The sequence below is a fragment of the Microcaecilia unicolor genome, chromosome 8, assembly GCF_901765095.1.
Source record: "Microcaecilia unicolor chromosome 8, aMicUni1.1, whole genome shotgun sequence".
Classification (NCBI taxonomy): domain Eukaryota; kingdom Metazoa; phylum Chordata; class Amphibia; order Gymnophiona; family Siphonopidae; genus Microcaecilia; species Microcaecilia unicolor.
Window position 1 is genome coordinate 192,860,414 of NC_044038.1, and position 20,093 is coordinate 192,880,506.

Here is a 20,093-nt window from a genome sequence, read left to right on the forward strand (position 1 = left end):
CAGTGACCAGTTTCAGGCATTAGGTAAAAGTGGGTCCACAGCCCCTGGTGTCATGGTCAAAGGGAATGAATTTTACTTGCAGTGTGAGACATCTGTTAAAGTATCCCAAAAACCAAACGCTTGGGCTAGAGCCCCTAGGGAGGGGAGAAGTGGCTATATCAAGAAACCATTCACCCTCCCTTCTGAGAGAAAAAATTATTACCTAGTGTGTTTGCATGGCAGGACCCAAGGCTTTGGCATTTTTGACCAGAGCTTAGGTATTAGTAGCCTCATTCCCCTTGAAGGGGTGGAGTCATTTGTGCTCAACCTAGAGGATGGAGCTCAGGAATGGGTGAATAGGGGAGATAGAGATGGGGGCTGATGTGGGTGTAAGGGGACAACCCTGTCAGCAAGGGCAGTAGAAAGACCAGCGGTCAAGTGCATGGAGCACGTCTTACAGGGTTTGCCCAGTGCTACTTGGCTCTGGTATATACCATGTGTGTAGAGTCGTAAGGTATCCTGGGAGTCCTTTGTCACCTATGGTATAACAATGCAGGAACTGTGTTAATTAGTTTGAGAGAGTGGTTGATCAGTGCAACAGATGGCTGAGGGTGGAACAGCATCATTTTTACCATTGGAGTTCACAATCTGATCAGGAAATAATGTGTCAGGGGTTGGCATGCTCAATATATCTGCTCCTGGAATAAAAGGAGGCCTAGGAATTGCCTAGGAAGTGAGGGGTATGAGCCCCAGGACTTGAACTCTGGCTTCTCCAGTTTTGAGCCTGCTGTTATAAGACAGTAGGCCGCTATTCCAGAAGGTTAACTTAGGAGGTAGGTAGAGAGGGTCCCCTCCGATGTTTTTCTCCGAGGGGGGTGTGTATACTACAGTGAATACAATGTTCCCTTTAATGGAAGTATTATGATTCTGCTGAGACATGGGGAATGACTGGGACTCGCTTCTGATCGGCCTGTCAGGGATTGAGCTGACGTCTGAAGCAGCAGACGTCAGAAGTCAGATCTATTTAAATTTACCTCTCCCTACAGCCTATGCTATAAAGCGTTGATTCCAGTCAGCTGAGCCTGATTCCCTCATTCAGTCTGTTTGTGGCACAGTGTGTATTCTTTGGAGTTTGTTTGCTCTTCTCGTTGCTTGTGGTTTCTGTTTGTGCTGGTTGTTACCAGCATGTGCTTGATTGCTTCACTACACTGCACCTGGGTCTGTTCTCTGCCTGGCTCTGGTGTTGTTTTGTCCGTGGTAAGCTCGTCCCTGCTTTGTTTGTTTAGTTCCCCTTTCCTCAGTATTAACCCTTTATGTGCAGAGCTTGGTATTTGCCTTCTGTAAGTGCTGCCTCTATTAGGCAGCCTCTCTGTCCGTTGTAATCGTTCCTGTTTGTTTCCCTTTCCTCAGTGTTAACCCTTTATGTGCAGAGCTTGGTATTGCCTTCTGTAAGCCCTGCCTCTGCTAGGCAGCCTTTCTCTGGTGTCTGCCTTATCCCTTTCGATACTCTTGTGTGCCTGCTTCTTTCCTGTCTTTATTTGAGAGCAGCCTTTTCCTTCAGCCTGTTTTTCCCTGTTTAGCCATTCCTGTGGAGCTTCGCTCTTGTAGAGTCCGTGTCTACAGTGTCGCATTCTGTCCCCAGTTTTCCCTTTTTCCATGTGGGCTTTGCCCTCTCCTACCTGTGTTTCTGTGTAGCCTTTGTTTGAATTCTCTCCCTCTGGTCGTAGTCTGTATCTGCCAGCTTTTGTCTGTCTCCCTTTCTTTGTGTCACTAGCTAGTGCTGTGTGCGTTGCATGAGCTCCAGTCCCTTCAGGGATCCCTCGCTGTTCTTTTCCCTTCCCTAGTGTATGACTCGGTTCCAGTTTGGCCGTGAGGCCCGTACGCTTGGATTGTGTACAAGTGGGTTCCGGAGCGGCCGTGACGCCCGCCTGAGTGGTCTATCTCCCTTTTCTGGTGGTACTTGTTGATTGTCCTGAGTGTGCAGGGCTTTGTGGCCATGGTATTGCTTAGTGCCTGTTTGGTCTACCCTAGGTCTTGGCCCACGTCCTTCCTAAGGGCTCACGAGCAGATTAACAGGAAGGAAGATAACAAATGTTGTTGCCCAGTTAAAACACCAGTGTGTAGCAGGCTCAACCGGAGGGCTTGTACATTTGCATATGAACAGAGTCTTATTTGTTTGCTAGGTAGCATATTTTGAGTGTTGGGCCAGCGTATGATTTGCCATTAGCGTGGGTACTTCATGAACCTAGTGCAGCCAGTGGAAAGTGGCAGACTGAGTGAAATGTCACAGACAGAAGCAGTTCTGTTGAAGCCAGCTGTAATAGGAGTGTGAAAAACCCTGTTAAATGTCTCACAGAAGGTGGTACAAGTGTCATGAATTGGTGGATGTACCTTCAGAATAACCTCACTTTTGGGAGGAGTGGTGTGGCGTGGGTAGAGGTCAGTGGTATTGGGTGGCTGCCACAATTGTGGTCGTGACCCCTCTCAGGCTCACCTTATTTCCAGTGGTCAGCTTCTGAGCTGGCTTCTGTCTGTTTTTTCCTGAGTTAGTTCTGTCTCTGTGTGCTGGCTGCTTCCAGCATGGCTCTGATTACTCCACAATACTGCACCTGTGTGTGTTAAGCCTCTCTGTGCTTCAGTATGCTTTCTGCCTGTGTTTTGGTTTGTGTTCCTCTTGCCCTCTGGTGGCCAGACCTGGTGGCTTTATTGGATTGTCTGTGTGCTGTTTCCCGTTCCAGACTTCAGCCCAGTCCAGTCCGGATCTTCCGGCCTGCCAGACGTGCTTGTCTTGTTTGAGCCTGCACAGCACTCGTAGCTGCCTTGTGACTGCTGCAGCTGAATCTCAGCTGCTGCTGAGCTTATTAGCCATTTGGAAACTCTCTGCTTTGCCTTTGCATTGTCTAAGGTCCCTGGTATGTTGGAGTGCACTGTGCACTTCTGCCTAGTCCAGTTCTAGTCTGAGTTTCTTGCTTGTATTCTAGTTAGCTTGTGTGTAGCTTAATTCTAGTTAGTCTGTGTGTAGCTAGTTTTGGTTCTATTGCTTATTTCCTAGTCTTGCCTCTGGTCTGTATTCCTGGCTTGGGTTTCTTTATTAGTGGCTGCTTGGCAGCTTTCAGTATAGCCCTGCTCCCTGCCTGTATTTCTAGCTGCTGGAGCTTCAGCCATAGTCCTGTCCTCTGCCTGTATTTCTCAGCTACTGGAGCTTCAGCCATAGCCCTGCTCCCTGCCTGTATTTCTAGCTGCTGGAGCTTCAGCCATAGTCCTGTCCTCTGCCTGTATTTCTCAGCTACCGGAGCTCCAACCATAGCCCTGCTCCCTGCCTGTATTTCTAGCTGCTGGAGCTTCAGCCATGGTCCTGGTCTCTGCCTATACTTCTCCGCTACTGGAGCTCCAGCCATAGCCCTGCAACCCTGTCTTGATTCTAACCCTGTCTGCTTCTACCTAGTGTGGTATTTGTTTGAGGGTCCTACTCTAGTATTCTGCCTAGCCTCCCTTGGGTATTCTAGATCCCGTGGGTTTCCTGTTGGTATTTTTTTTTTGTTACATTTGTACCCCGCACTTTCCCACTCATGGCAGGCTCAATGCGGCAGGCAATGGAGGGTTAAGTGACTTGCCCAGAGTCACAAGGAGCTGCCTGTGCCGGGAATCGAACTCAGTTCCTCAGGACCAAAGTCCACCACCCTAACCACTAGGCCACTCCTCCACTTCAGTTCCTGCCCTGTCCTGAAAGTCCTGCCGACTGCTTGCACCTGGGGGCTCAACTCTCGGGGAACGGCAGTCAAACCAGGTGAGGTCTAGCTGTTTCTGCTCTGCCTGTTCCAGCTTGTTTGCCTCTGCTGCAACTCCAGTACGGGGTTCCAGTCCTGTTTTGCCTTGTCTCTGGTTTGGAGGTGATTTTGCCTGCCACTGCCGCTGCACGGCAGTGGTCCAAGGGCTCACAACCCAGTGCTTCCATGAGAAGCGTGACAATTGGTCGAAGGTCTCTTAGGATTTTGTCAAGGCTCTCCTCTGTCATTAGGTTAAAAGTGTTCCATCTGTCTCTGTTAGGAGGGGGCGAGTTTGTGCACCCCTGGTTGACTGGTTGGGGACTGGGTGGGATTGCCTGTAAACCCTGGCAGAGACTTTTAATTTTGTTGGCAAAATACTACTACTACTACTACTATTTATCATTTCTATAGCGCTACAAGGCATACGCAGCGCTGTACATAGGCAACAAAATCATTGCAGCTCAGTTTAGACTGGGCAGGCTGGTTCTGTTGTGACGGTTGCAGTAGGCTGTTTACTATACTGAACAGCTGCTTGGTTGAATTGGCAGCCTGTGCAATGCATTGAGAGAAATATTGTTTTTGGTTGCTGTTAAGGCTTGGCGGTCCTTTGCCATGTGCTTCCTGCAGTTTAGCCTGTCTTCATCCAGGCGAGATTTGCACCATCTCCTTTCCAGTTTTCATCCTTTGCGTTTAAGGATCCGAAGTTCTGGAGAAAACAAAGGTGAAAGTTTGTGAGTGGGGCATTAGACCTTATTTTAGTGGTGCTGTTTTACTACTACTACTTATAATTTCTATAGCGCTACTAGATGTACGCAACGCTGTTTTCTGTAAAGTGTTGGCTAAGTGTGTATTCCAGATGTCAACTTGTTCTGACACTGTTGTTGTCTTTTCTTCTACATGTGGATAGTCCAAGGCCTCTAGGAAATTCTCAGTGGTCAGCTTTCTTTTGTCTCTGATCTTGTTCCAAACTCTGGGAGGTGCCATTTGTTTCGTGTGGTCACTTAGGGAGAATTTAATTAGAAAATGGTCTGACCATGATATGGGTGTTATTTCAATAATCTTATCTCAGAATTCTGGGATATCCACCCCTTTGTAGAATACCAGGTCTAGTATGTGACCCTTTTCGTGGGTTGGAGAATTGATCATCTGTGTAAATCCTAGTGCTGTCATCGTGTCCAGAAAGGCAGCTGTAGTGGTGGTATCTGGGGTTTTGATGTGTAGATTGAAGTCTCCCATGATCACCAGCCTAGGGTAATTCATGGTCACTTAAGTAATCAGGTCTGGGAGTTCTTGCACAGATGTGTTGTTGTGAGGTGCTCTGTATACCATGAGCAGCCAGATTGGTTTCTCCTCTTCAAGTTCCAATCACAGAGCATGAGGAGAGTTATTCAGGGGAGATAAAATTTCCTTTCTCCAGCCAAAATGTATTTAAAAAAATATAAAAAATAAAATAGAGACATTGCCTCTGCTAGCCACCTGCCCGGATCTGAAGCCTGACCCTACCTCTGCTAGGTAGGTGTCTACCTGTCTGGACCTGACCGACCTTCTTGCGCTAGCTGCCTAGTCTGTTTGTGGTTCATGTTCCTGCGAAGCCAAGTCTGTTCCTGCTTCCTGTCCTGGCATCCATAAATCCTGCCGGCCACCAGCACCCAGGGGCTCAACCGCTGGGGAACGGCGGTCACCACAGGCGAAGAACTGGGATTATGGACAGCTCCTCCTGGAACCGAGGTCATGACGCCTGCTGGCCTATACTTCTGCTCTAGGAACAGCACAAGGGCTCACCTTACCCGGACCGTGAAATCAGTGCCTGCAACAGGCTCCGTCAGATGACGTCACCCAGCAGTGCCTGCAACAGGCTCCGTCAGATGACGTCACCCAGCTGTGAGAACACGATAGCCTGCTTGTTCTCGAAAAAAACAATATACTTCCCTCTTTCTCACACATTGCTTGCAATATTTACAGCATACATCTTCTTTGGCTACACTACACACACCTTTCCTCCCTTCTGCCTGGTTTCATGTCTAGGCTCAAGGTCCTGTATAGTACATTCTGGTTGAGCAATTACAGATAAGAGATAATATTCACAGCTCATTCCCTCCAAAGTTACAGCTCTCTTCAAAAGAAGAATGTAATAACTCTTTTAAAACACTGACACAAACTCTCCACTTCTCCTTGGTCTCCTACCAGAACTCACTAACAGAAACTTCTCTAGTTTCTCATGGTCTTCTACTGGACCTCTTTCACAGCAGCACTGCCCTCACTTGGATCCAAACCTTAGGATCAGTTAATCTTTAAATTCTTTATATCAATCACCCATTTTACTGAAGACATATACAGTAAACAACTCCCAAATTCCACAGGCTCCACAATAGATTCCACAGTCAATACTTCTTTTCTGGTCATGGCACCTTAACTGATGGGAATTTCAACACTCTGTTCCAATATTCCTTTCAGGACTTGACAAAGGTTCCTTCTGTATTAGCAGTGGCTTTCATTTCTTCCCTATTAAACAGGCAAGAAATGGTGGATAGGAGGGGGGGGGGGGGGGGGGGGGGGGGGAAGAGACCACTCACTACAAACGTTATCCTTTATAGTCTGCCTCATGACAATAACTCCTAGTAAGTTTGGAACCGCAGATCCAGGTCTGTGTGTGCAATGGGTGCTGAGCAATCCAATATTGAGCAAATGCCTTCATTGTGTCAGGTGAGGGGTAATTTGCGTTGTGTTTAGTACTCACAATGATTTTGAACAGTTGGCACCTATGTTTGGAAGCAGGGCCGCTAAAGTACCAGTGGTCAGGCCCACGCCTCCTAGAAGCAGTTGGACTATAGTTCATCTTTCAGGTATGCCTAAGTCCAGCCCTGGAGGAGCGGTTCTCATACGAACCTGACTTACTCGCCCCGAAGGTGCCGCCTACCCCATCAGTCCTTCCACACACCGGTCCGGAACAGCTAGGCCCCGCACCAGGTGTCCAATCTGTACGCTGGGTCACCACGCGCTCACTCACTCCATCCCGCCCTTTTCCCGCCTCGCGCAGCCAGGGGCCTCACCAACCGTTGCTCCGCGCATCTTTTGTCTGGGAAGCACGCGTCACGCTGCCAGGCCAGCCTGCCGCTGTGCGCAATCGCCGGAGCGCGTGAAGGCGTCAAAGTGAGAGGTGGGAGCCGCAGAGCTGGAGCCGGCCGGAGGCCCCGGGTATCCCCCGCCGAAATCCGGCATCTCCCGGGGAGTCGCCGGGAATCTCCCGGTGCCCCTCACAGCCCCTCAGAGCCAAGGGGAATCGCGCGGAATTTCTTTGCGCAAGTCGGAACCGCTCGGGGTCTCTCTGAACAGAAAAGCGGCCCTTGGGGTGTCCCTTCGACGGAAAGAGCCGCTCGGTATCTCACTCAGCCGACCTCGGCCTCTGGCAGTGTCCAGGAACCGCAGTCAGTCCCTCGGTATCTCCCTTAGCAGAAAAGAGCCGCTGGGTATCCAGAGCCGGACGCAGCAGTCGTGTGTGCCCCGGGCCGAGCCTCTTGGTGTGCCCCGGCCGCAGCCTCCCTGTGTGCCTCGCTCCGAGTCTCTCAACATCTTCCGAACCAGGAGAGACCCCCTGAGTGTGAGCCGGGCCCGGGCCGAACCGCTTGGCGTGAGCCGCACCCGGGCCGAGCCTCTGAGCGTGGCCCGAACTCGGGCCGAACCCCTGAGCGTCCCTCGGTGCAGGAAGGAGCCCTTAGGTTTGTCGCGCGTACGGAGCTGGGAGCGGGCTTGCGCGGCCCCTAGTTGCCTCCCGTTGAAGCCCGTCCCCTCCCGGTCAGAGTCGCATGATAGCATCATCTCCCTGAGGAGGAAAGACCCTCTCGCCGTCTCCTTAAATCGTAGGGCGACCCTCGGAGTTTCTCTGTCCAGGAAAGAGCCTCTGGCGGTTTCTTTAGGCAGAAAGCAATCTCTTAATATTTCCCTTAGCCGGGAAAAGCCCCTTAATATTCCTCTCAACAGAAAGGAACCGCTGGGGATTTCACTAATCAGGAAAGAGCCCCTGTGTATTGCTCTAAATCGAAAAGAGCCACTTAGGATTAACAGGAAGGAGCCCCTCGACGTGATCCGGCGGCGTGGGGAACCTCTTGGTGTGATCCGGAGCCAGGTTGAGTCTCTTGGGCTAATTCGGAACCGGGTTGACCCCCTCGACATTCCTCTGAGTTGGACAAAATCCCTTTGTGCGCCTTTGAGTCGCGTGGACACTCTCAGTGACAGTCAGAGCCGAACAGAGCAGGAAAGTATTTCTCTGCATCTCACAGATTCCCTGGGCCGCCAAAGAGCTGGTTCTGTTTGTCTATGCCAGCATCGCCGGCCTTTTTTGGTACCCAGTTCAGGGAATTGGCGTAAAGCAGAAGCTGGGAGGAAATTGACAAGAAAGTGAGGCATCAATAGAAGACTATTTTGCTGCTGAAGAGATTAAATTACATGGAATCAGGTGTGGTTAAACTATGAGTAAACTTTCTGAGGGTAGATGTATCATCCCCCCCCCCCCCCCGAAACACAAAATGGAGGAGTGGCCTAGTGGTTAAGGTGGTGGACTTTGGTACTGGGGAAGGGAACTGAGTTCAATTCCCACTTCAGGCACAAGCAGCTCCTTGTGACTCTGGGCAAGTCACTTAACCCTCCATTGCCCCATGTAAGCCGCATTGAGCCAGCCATGAGTGGGAAAGCGCGGGGGTACAAATGTAACAAAACAAAAAAAAAACCCTAGTACATCTGGTGCTAAAAGTATTATTCAGTACACTATTTTTTCCATAGGCACCGAATGGGGAAAAGTCCATTTGGAATAAGACCCAAAAGGAGTAAGCTATCAGACATCTTCAGCAACATAACACCAAAGATTGGAAACCACAATTTTAGGTATACGAAATTAACTTAATTAAAAACTGAGTTTAAATTGATCAAAAATTAAAAGCGAAGCAAATCAACAAAGAAGTTAGAAACAAATGTTTCACAAAAGTACTACCAAATAAATAACAAAAATTCCTTTGGTATTTACTTTTTGTTTGCTATTTGGTGGGTCCTTTGTGTAGCACTTGTTTCCTTGTTTAATTTCGTTCAGGAAAACACTGAACTTTCAGAGCACATGGGGAAGAATACAGGGACCAATATTAATAGTCACTGAAACAGAATATGGTAGAATGAAATGAAGTGTCTAGTTTCTTTTGCAGTAGGTAAACCACATGTGATACCTGCTTTATTGTTGTAACTAAGGATTGTTTGTGGCCCTTTGGTGCTTTTATAAACTCTGTTACTGTTTTTGGCTTAAACAACCACCACTGAGACTATTCTATGTATTTTGTTTTTCTTGGGATTTGTATCAAGTAGGGCAAGATGTAAAATGAGTGTACAAACTTCCAGGAGTGAATTGAGCATAAAACCAATGAAGCTGTATAAGTAACATCATGTACATTAGAATCTTGCATAGTGATACCTAGAAAAATACTAATGAGCAAATAGACATAATGCCCTGCGTATGTATATCACAGTATATATCATACGCAGGGGCACTTTTTAAAAAAATTATTACATGCAAAGGTGGAGATATTTTAGAGGTGGTTCAGAGAAAAATGACCAGAATGGGGTGAATTTACATCAAAAGTCATATGAGTTGAGCGTTTACAATCTAATAATATGTACTGGAGATGAGGGAGCAGTGGGCTACAGAATTAAAGGTTATGGTCTGAAACTAGAAGGTGGGAAGACGTGGGCACAACCATAGGAAATGTTTTTGTTTTTCATGAAAAGAGGCTCAGGGTAGTCCAAAAGGGCACGTATTCTTATTTTTGTGAAGGAACTATATATGTCCTTATAAAACAGACACCCAGAACCAGTCCCCCAGTAGCACACTTCTCAGGTCACTTCACTGGCTTCCAATCAGATACCGCATACAGTTCAAGCTTCTCCTTCTTACCTACAAATGCACTCAGTCTGCAGCCCCTCATTACCTCTCTACCCTCATTTCCCCTTACGTTCCCGCCCGTAACCTCCGCTCACAGGACAAATCCCTCCTCTCAGTACCCTTCTCCACCACCGCCAACTCCAGGCTCCGCTCATTCTGCCTCGCCTCACCCTTTGCTTGGAATAAACTTCCTGAGCCCTTACGCCAAGCCCCCTCCCTACCCATCTTCAAATCCTTGCTTAAAGCCCACCTCTTCAATGTTGCTTTCGGCACCTAACCTTTATACCTTTCAGGAAATCTAGACTGCCCCTATTTGAATGACTGTACATTTGTCCTATAGATTGTAAGCTCCTTTGAGCAGGGACTGTCCTTCTAGGTTAAATTGTACAGCGCTGCGTAACCCTAGTAGCGCTTTAGAAATGTCAAGTAGTAGTAGTAGTAGCACACACATTTACACCTACTTCAGAGTTGTGTGTGTGTGTACTCTAGGCTTGTGCTTGCATATTGTAGAAACAAATGTGCATGTGGATGGTCTGTGCAAAAACATGATCTTTCAGCATGTAAAACCCCGCACAATTAAATTACCTCCAAAATGTGGATGCCTAGAATGCCCTTTCAGAGGAGATGGTTGAGTCAAAAATAATAATGGATTTCAAAACAAGCATGAGATAAATAAAGGATCCCTGGTGGCAAGAATCACTGATGTAACCTGCGTTCAGCAACAGTACTAAAAACTGCAGTATGACTCTATTGTGCTTCCATGAAAATGTCAGGGTAGTGTGCATGAAGCAGCAGATACAGTCCATAATGACTTTTATAACACTAAATAGAAGTGATGCAATAGCATTGGATTTTCAGGAAGGCTGGTGTAACCTGTATGTACAGAACACGGTTAAAACCCAGACTTCTTAAAGAGGTAGGAGAAGGTTTAAGTTTCAGTGGAAGACATGGGGGAAAGGGGAGTTGGTGTCAGATTGCATATGGGAGTTGGATCTATAATGTTTTAACTCAATTTTGTAATCCCCCCCTGAGCTTATAATAGGTTGTGGAATATGGAAATTGAATTAAATGTACCCAGGCTTGTTCTTTATCTGCCATTGTTTGCTATTGAGCTTATTTTCAAAAGAGAAAAACGTCTAAGAAGTGGCAGAAAGCAGCATTTGGACGTTTTTCTCACAAAAACGTCCAAATCAGTATTTTCAAACCCAATTTTTAGACGTTTTTCTATGAAGTCTGTCATAAGTTAGTTCAAAACACAAGGGGGTGGGTTAGCAGCGGGATCTGAGCATTCCTAAGACTTGGATGTTTTACAGCCATAATGGAACAAAACAAAACTGTCCAGGACTAAAACTAAGATGTTTTGAGCTAGACCTGTCTTTATAACGAATAAGGCACAAAAGGGTGCCCTAAATGACCAGATGACCACTGGAGGGAATCGGGTGATTCCCCAATACCCCCCTCAGTGGTCACTGATCCCCTCTCACCCCCCAAAAATGTGAATAAAAATATGACTTACAAGCTCTATGACAGCCTCAGATGTTAGAGCCAGGTCTATTAGAGCAGCATGCAGGTTCCTGGAGTAGTGTAGTGGTCAGTACAGTGCCCCATGGCATGGGAAACTGAGCTCCCTATCTTCCTCTACTTGTCTCATTTGTGGTGGAAACTGTGAGCCCTCCAAAGCTCACCAGAAACCCACTGTACCCACATATTGGTGACCCCTTCAACCATAACGGCTACTGCAGTGGTGTTTAGTTGGGGGTAGTGGGTTTTGGAGGGGCTTAGCAGACCAAATAAGGGAGCAACGGTGAGATGTGTACTGGGAGCATGTTTTTGAAGTCTACTTCAGTGCCCCATTTATCTTCTGGGATGTCTGGGGGACCAGTCTACTAAAAATTCTGGCTCTTCCTAATGGCTTGATTTTGTGCGTTTTGCACTTGGACGTTTTTTTTTTTTAATGGACCTAAAAAAACAATGTCCAGATCACAAAACCTTGTTCAAAACAGTATTTTCGGGAAAAAAAAATAGACGTTTTTCTTTTTTGAAAATGACCTTTTCTATTTAGATTTTGGACGTTTTTAATAAAACATCCAAAGTCGAACTTAGACGTCATATCGAAAATGCCCCTTCACGTATGTTACAGCTTCATTCTTGATTATTATTATGCATACAGAGTTTAGGCTTTTCAGCTATTTATCAAGTGTCTTATGTAATTTTGTCAGGCTGTGTGTTATCTATATATATAAAAGGCACCACCAACGTTCTAATGAAGCCTCACTTCTGTTTTGCGTGGTGGTGTAGATATCCGGTTTCACGAATCACAGGCAGGACTAAGGAGTAGGGAAACACGCTCCTCTCCTGCTGACTCTGCTGCCCGGGTTGCTCCCCTCCCCCCGCTGTATCGTCAGAGCATGGCTGTGTCAGAGAAAATGAGTGCAGGGAAGGTCAACCGCTCCCTCCCTCCCTTTACATTTAAAGCAACACCAGGGACTTGCATCTCTGCCTCTCTCAGCTTATTCTCTTCCTTCCCCGGAGAACTAGCATTAAATAGCCCTTGCAAGTAGAAATCGTAAAACTGGTGTACAGAGAAATGGGAGTTACTTGATGCTTTTCTTGACAACTGACCTCTTCTGTATCCCCTATTTTCCAGACTGCTGCTGCTGCTGCCAGTTAAAAATAAAGTGCAGGACTCAGACAGGCTTGCCACTTTCAGAAGCCAACAACACTCTTTCTACACATTCACTCTGCAGGGGAGAGGAGAATCGATGGATGGCAAAAGGGGGGGCAGGGGTAGAGGAGAATCGCTGGGTAGCTGGAGGGGATGCAGGGGAGACAGGAGAATAGCTGGGCGGATGGAGGGGGCAGGGGAGAGATAACAATCACACACACATTCACTTTTACAGACACACTCACATCTAGACTCAATCTCTCTCTCTCTCTCACACACACACACACGGTGCTGCCAACCACACAGGGGGGGGGGGGGGGAGAGGCAGGGGGTCCTGAGACCACAAGGGAGGGGAGGGGAATGCAGAGGGGGAGGGGGTCCTGAGACCTGAGAGGGGGGAGGGGGTCCTGAGGGGACAGGTATCTCTGTCACACACACACACACTCTCACAGTGTCTTCCTCTCTCATACTATGTCTCACACTGTATCACATTCACTCTCTATGTGTCACACAGTCATTCACACACACTCGCAGACATCGGGGGGGGGGGGGGGGGAGTGGTGCTAGCACCCGTTTCATTCCTCTCTGAAACGGGCCTTTCACACTAGTTGTTTTATGTTTTCCTGGAGTTGTATATTTAAATATGTAGGAATACAGAAAGCTGATATCTTTGGCATAAGACTATCTAGATGCCTAAAGTTTGCATGATACCTAAAGTTTAGAAAAGGAAAACCTCTTAACAAAAAGAATGAAACATTTGAGAAAGAAAAAAGACAAACCAGCAACAGCACTGAGCAAAAGTGAAACAAAAAAGTGAAGAAAGTATTTTCCTTGGCACCTAATAATTTTTGAAATTTGCCTAAGTTTCCTAAATGTGTTTGTACCTCTGTATATACACGTGTTGTCGTTACATTTTGTTTAAGCTTGATGGTGTAGGAATTTCCTTATCATTTGTGTTGATTTTATTTGATGTTGCATCTTTTCACTAAAGTAGTTTGGTAACTGTTAGATCACTTTCAAGGTTAATAAATAAAAACAAAAAATAGAAAATAAGGTGATAATTTTTTTATTGGACTAAGTGGGATAGTTACTAAGGTGCATTAGGGCACTAGTGCACGTTATTGCTCTTTAACATGCATTACAGGGCAAATAACGCTCATTAACCCACATTAATGTGAGGTACTGTGGGTTATGTAGTCACAAGATGCAATGCATGCAAAACAGCTCATTACTATATAAATTGAATAATAGGGCTTGCAGCAAAAGTTGTGTACTGGTTTTCTATTCTAGTAGCATGGGGCTGCAAAGCTGACACATGATGTCTTGAATTGGCCCAGTCCCCCTCCCCCCGCTTGATCCCTTATCACATACGCATCACTCTAAAGGTCCCTAAGTGGAGATTGAATATCTTAGGGGCTATAAAAAGGCTTTGGGCAGGGGAAGCAATAGGATTTTACACAGCGTGAGTATAAATGCTCTCAACAATTAGAAAGACACACTGGGATACAAGAAGAGAGTTTATTAGCATCTCACCCAAGGCAGTACAGGCAATTAGGCATTCATATCTGGAACATGGTGGAACAGCGCTTCACAACACACAGCCGGTGCAGTCTGTCCTCTCTCTTCAGCCTTCTGCTCCGATACCCTTGCAGACTGCCCTTTTTATACCCTTCTGGCTCTATTCATCCATATGGAGTCTAACTTTCTCACCAGAACTCTTTGGCCCTTATCAGTTGATAACAATGACTTCACATGTTTCCAAACTCTAAGTATCAACAAATGATGTGATATGCTTCCAAGTTCCCTCCAGCTCCCCTACTTGAACCTGACCCACTACTATCTTCCACTAGCCAAAACATCTTTGCTCATGACTTCTTGCTGGTGCCAGTCTCACCACTGTTGATAGAGCAGATTCCCCCTCCCTCTATCTACCCTCAGTTGCTTTCTTCAGCATTTGCTGCAGTAAAATGTATCTGTGTCAGAGATGATCTTTGATTTTTAGAGGCCTAGCTCTTAGCCTGAGCCCTTGGCCTGTATTTCACTGAGAGCAAGTGACAGCATATTTCTACATTTCTCTCTTGCTGGGCCCCTAGGAAGGGGGCTGGCACATGTGACTTCTAGTATGTGGCTATCTGTTCCAGAGGGCTCCTAGAGTCCTGTGGGGAGTTGTATATATCTGAGGTGACATGGGTGGTCTGAAATAGTGAGGGACAAGGCCATAGCAAGAGTCAGCATGTGGATACATAACTATATGCTGAATGAAATGCAGCGTCAGGATTCCCCATTTACCATAACCAACCCAAGGGGCCTAACTATCCTACAATTACCCCTCTGGGGCAGAGTGAAACTTGGAAACTTGAGAATTCAATTAAGAATCAATAAATTTGAGTACATATGACTGCAGTCAACTAATCATTATTACAGAGCCAATCATTAGTCAAATTTTGGTTGTGTAAATAGAGCTAAAAACTAGTAGTATTAGGGAAGAAATATTTCATTGTAGCATTTAAAAAGGGTTAATATTGGCCAAATATTAACTACTGCAGGTTAAACAGCAGTCTTATAATTAAGAGCAAGATAATGGCAAATCTCTGAGTGTAATAGATCTAGATCGTATATGAAGGCATTGTTGAGTTATAGTGTTTTTGGAAAATACATAGGAACATAATCTTCCTTTGTTCCAGCAATAAGCTCGGTATCAGCCATAAGGCGTTCATACAGGACATAGTGGCCTGTAGGTTCTTTCTTGCTTAAAGCAGTTGCAATTAACTGTTGTACTAAACTTTTGATATAGGGTGTTATACAGCAACTGAGAAGTATAAAAGTTGTCCATAGCATGGTGAACATTTGTATAACATTAGCAGTGCATAAAACAGCTTCCATATCATCATGCTTATCAATCCATAGACTGATGGGTTGTGTCCATCTACCAGCAGGTGGAGATAGAGAGCAATCCTTTTGCCTCCCTATATGTGGTCATGTGCTGCCGGAAACTCCCCAGTATGTTCTCTATCTCAGCAGGTGGTGGTCACACACAGCAGCAGCTCTGGCTAGGTCTCCAAGCCTAATTTTTAGGTTTTGTTGAGTACCTGGGGTTGAGGGCTCTTCTTGAGCAAGTGCAAACCTAGTGGTGCCAGGTTCCTCCTTTTCTCCCCCCTCCCGCTGGCTCCGTTTAAAAAAAAAAAAAATTTGGACGTCCTTTAAGGGCGTTTATTTCAACGTTTATTTCAGCGTTTATTGCAGCTGCTCACTGGGACACCAGTTCGTTACAGCTCAGAGCGAGAAGCAGGTAATTTTACCTTTTTATAGTGGGCAGGGGGTTCCCCGTTCGGTCTCCACGTGGCCTATGGCGTCGGAGGGCGAGGGCTCGAAGATTCGCTCCCCGGTCCGCGTGTGTGCGTCTAGCGAGGATGCGGGGGTTTCAAAGCCTGAATCGCCTTTGTTGAGCTTCAGTTTGGAGTCCGGTCAGTGTCCCGGTTCTTCCTCCGGTGCGGCGGTTTTTCCCGCCATAAGCGCCCATCCCCCGCTGCTCGCCCACTCCATGTTGGCCGGCCACTCTGCTCGGACGGCTTCTTCTTGGGCCGCCCTCGAGCTGGGAGAAGTTAATACTATGGTCGCCCTTGATTTGGGCGACGGTAAGAAAGCGGCTAAAGTTAAGCGCCATTCTTCCCGCGTGGCTCCTCGGAGTTTCGCGCTGGACGCCATTTTGGAATGCGCAGCATGTTTCTCCCCCGCTCTTGCGAGCGCCGGTTGAGGGTGCGTCTAGGGCTGTGGCCCAAGCTGCAGAAGTGCACAGTTCGGGGGGATTCTCCCCTGAGTTCATTTTGCTGCTGCATCAGGCTTTTCTTATGCAAAACGCTGCCCCTGCCCCCCTGTCTGATAAAGGGGTTGAGGCCTCCGGAAGCAAATGCCCTCGGGGTGGATTTCCAGGCCCTAGAGGACTCTGTCTCCTCTGATGTAGATGAGGGCAGCGTATCTGAGTTCTCCCAACGGTCCTTTGGGGTTTCCTTGGAGGAGACGGATTCCCGCTCGGATGGAGTGGATGACCCCTCTGCAGCGCGGATCTTTCGCTCAGAGGATTTGCCCAACCTGTTAGTGCAGGCTATGAGCATATTGAAGATTTTCTCTCCGGAGGACGTCTCTCCCTCAGCCTCTGTTGGCTCTGCCATTATGCTGGGGACGAAGCGCCTGCCTAGAACCTTCCACGTGCCTGAGGCCATGCGCACCTTGATTTTGGCTCAATGGGATGTCCCAGAAACGAGCCTCAAAGTGGCTAGGGCTATGTCCCGCCTCTATCCTCTGCCTGAAGGTGAACGGGAGGCCTTTCTTTGGCCTACCGTGGATTCTTTAATCACTGCGGTGACTAAGAAAACGGCGTTGCCGGTGGAAGGTGGCACGGCCCTAAAGGACGCCCAAGACAGAAGATTGGAGGCGGCCTTAAGGTCGTCCTTCGAGGTGGCTGCTTTAAGTTTGCAGGCCTCAGTTTGCGGCTCCTATGTGGCCATGGCATGCCTGACGATTGTGCAGCGGGCTTCCCCCTCGGATCCTTCCTTGAGGGCTGATTGGCCGGCCCTGGAATCGGACTTGGCTTATTTGGCAGACTTGCTGTATGATGTCTTGAGAGCCTCAGCTAAAGGTATGGCTCAGACAGTCTCTGCGCGGCGTTGGCTTTGGCTGAAGCATTGGTCTGCTGACCACGCCTCTAAGTCTCGCCTGGCTAAGTTGCCTTTTAAAGGCAAGCTGCTCTTTGGAGTCGAGCTGGACAAAATTGTGACCGATCTCGGCACGTCTAAGAGCAAGAGGTTACCAGAGGTCAGGGCTCGGGCCAGTGGTGCTCGCCCCGGTTCCTCCAAAGGACGGTTTCAGGAAGCCCGTCGGTATCGCCCGGGCAAGTCGGGCTCCTCTGCCCCCTCTTCCTTCAAGAGGAACTTCTCCCCCAAGCAGCATTCCTTTCGTACTTATGTACCGGAAGACTGGAGGGTAGCCAATGTTACTCCGATTTTTAAGAAGGGTTCCAGAGGAGATCCGGGAAATTATAGACCGGTGAGTCTGACGTCGGTGCCGGGCAAGATGGTGGAGGCTATTATTAAGAATAAAATTGCAGAGCATATACAAAAACATGGACTGATGAGACAAAGTCAGCACGGATTTAGTGAAGGGAAGTCTTGCCTCACCAATCTAATGCATTTTTTTGAGGGGGTAAGCAAACATGTGGACAATGGGGAGCCGGTTGATATTGTATATCTGGATTTTCAGAAGGCGTTTGACAAAGTGCCGCACGAAAGACTCCTGAAGAAATTGCAGAGTCATGGAATCGGAGGTAGGGTATTATTATGGATTAAGAACTGGTTGAAAGATAGGAAGCAGAGAGTAGGATTGCGTGGCCAGTATTCTCAGTGGAGGAGGGTAGTTAGTGGGGTCCCGCAGGGGTCTGTGCTGGGTCCGTTGCTTTTTAATGTATTTATAAATGACCTAGAGATGGGAATAACTAGTGAGGTAATTAAATTCGCCGATGACACAAAATTATTCAGGGTCGTCAAGTCGCAGGAGGAATGTGAACGATTACAGGAGGACCTTGCGAGACTGGGAGAATGGGCGTGCAAGTGGCAGATGAAGTTCAATGTTGACAAGTGCAAAGTGATGCATGTGGGTAAGAGGAACCCGAATTATAGCTACGTCTTGCAAGGTTCCGCGTTAGGAGTTACGGATCAAGAAAGGGATCTGGGTGTCGTCGTCGATGATACGCTGAAACCTTCTGCTCAGTGTGCTGCTCGGCTAGGAAAGCGAATAGAATGTTGGGTGTTATTAGGAAGGGTATGGAGTCCAGGTGTGCGGATGTTATAATGCCGTTGTATCGCTCCATGGTGCGACCGCACCTGGAGTATTGTGTTCAGTACTGGTCTCCGTATCTCAAAAAAGATATAGTAGAATTGGAAAAGGTACAGCGAAGGGCGACGAAAATGATAGTGGGGATGGGACGACTTTCCTATGAAGAGAGGCTGAGAAGGCTAGGGCTTTTCAGCTTGGAGAAGAGACGGCTAAGGGGAGATATGATAGAAGTGTATAAAATAATGAGTGGAATGGATCGGGTGGATGTGAAGCGACTGTTCACGCTGTCCAAAAATACTAGGACTAGAGGGCATGAGTTGAAGCTACAGTGTGGTAAATTTAAAATGAATCGGAGAAAATTTTTCTTCACCCAACGTGTAATTAGACTCTGGAATTCGTTTCCGGAGAACGTGGTACGGGCGGTTAGCTTGACGGAGTTTAAAAAGGGGTTAGATAGATTCCTAAAGGACAAGTCCATAGACCGCTATTAAATGGACTTGGAAAAATTCCGCATTTTTAGGTATAACTTGTCTGGAATGTTTTTACGTTTGGGGAGCGTGCCAGGTGCCCTTGACCTGGATTGGCCACTGTCGGTGACAGGATGCTGGGCTAGATGGACCTTTGGTCTTTCCCAGTATGGCACTACTTATGTACTTATGTACTTATGTAGATTGCCGTCCCGGAGGTGCGTCCTCCGGTCCTCCCCCAGGGTCTCGTACCCAATGACGGGGCCCTGGTCCATGGCCCAGTGCAGATTGGAGGACGCCTGTCCTCGTTTCTGGGCGAGTGGACCAGGGTAACTTCAGACGCTTGGGTGCTCGAAGTCATCAGAGACGGCTACAAGCTAGAGTTCTGCTGACCCTTAAGAGACGGGTTTGTGCACTCTCCGTGCAAGTCTCCGGTCAAAGCTGTGGCAGTGCAGCAGACTTTGGACAATCTGATCCGCCTGGGTGCGGTCATTCCGGTGCCAGAAGATCAGCTTGGCAAGGGACGTTACTCCATTTACTTTGTGGTACCAAAGAAAGGAGGTTCTGTACGGCCTATCCTCGACCTCAAAGAGGTCAATCGGGCCTTGAAAGTTTGGCACTTCCGAATGGAGACTCTCTGCTCTGTGATAGCGGCAGTGAAGGCAGGGGAGTTCCTGGCATCCTTGGACATCAAGGAAGCTTACTTGCATATTCCCATCTGGCCTCCTCATCAACGCTTTCTGCGTTTTGCAGTCCTGGGCCGACACTTCCAGTTCAGAGCCCTCCCGTTCGGGTTGGCTACTGCTCCGCGGACCTTCTCCAAAGTAATGGTGGTCATTGCGGCCTTCGTACGAAAGGAAGGAGTACAAGTCCATCCTTATCTGGACGACTGGTTGATCCGAGCCCCCTCTTATGCAGAGTGCGGCAGAGCTGTAGACCGGGTGGTTGCTCTTTTGAGCTCCCTGGGGTGGGTCATCAACTGGGAGAAAAGCCAGCTGCGCCCGACTCAGTCCCTGGAATATCTGGGAGTTCGTTTCGACACCCAAGTGGGCAGAGTGTTCCTGCCGGACAATCGGATTGTCAAGCTTCAGGCTCAGATGGACCAGTTCCTAGTAGCCTCTCCTCTTCGGGCTTGGGACTATGTGCAGCTGTTGGGCTCTATGACGGCCATGATGGAAGTAGTGCCCTGGGCCAGGGCTCATATGAGACCACTACAACTCTCTGCTGCAGCGCTGGACTCCAGTGTCGGAGGATTACGCTGTGCGCCTTCCCTTGGACCTAGCGGTGCGCAAGGCGCTGAGCTGGTGGCTGAGGACTGAAGTTGTCCGCAGGGATGCCTCTTTTGACCCCGGAGTGGGTTGTTGTCACGATGGACGCCTCTTTGACGGGCTGGGGAGCCCACTGCTTGGGAAGGACAGCGCAGAGGCTCTGGTCTCCTGCAGAGGCAAAGTGGTCTATCAACGTCC

General features: G+C 48.0%; 2 protein-coding genes across 2 annotated transcripts in view; one reads left to right on the forward strand and one right to left on the reverse strand.

Annotated features, from left to right (window-relative positions):
• The window catches only part of TMEM74B (transmembrane protein 74B), a 37,856-nt gene extending 32,377 nt beyond the window's left edge, over window positions 1-5,479 (reverse strand). Inside the window, exon 1 of the mRNA XM_030213441.1 lies at window positions 5,271-5,479. Coding sequence (XP_030069301.1) covers window positions 5,271-5,479 — 209 coding nt within the window. The remainder of the gene's footprint in view (window positions 1-5,270) is intronic.
• Window positions 5,480-7,526: 2,047 nt separating this feature from the next.
• Window positions 7,527-20,093, forward strand: part of RAD21L1 (RAD21 cohesin complex component like 1) — a 744,671-nt gene continuing 732,104 nt past the window's right edge. The window contains exons 1-2 of the mRNA XM_030213443.1: window positions 7,527-8,199; window positions 8,523-8,624. The gene's annotated coding sequence lies outside the window, so the exon portion shown is untranslated. The remainder of the gene's footprint in view (window positions 8,200-8,522; window positions 8,625-20,093) is intronic.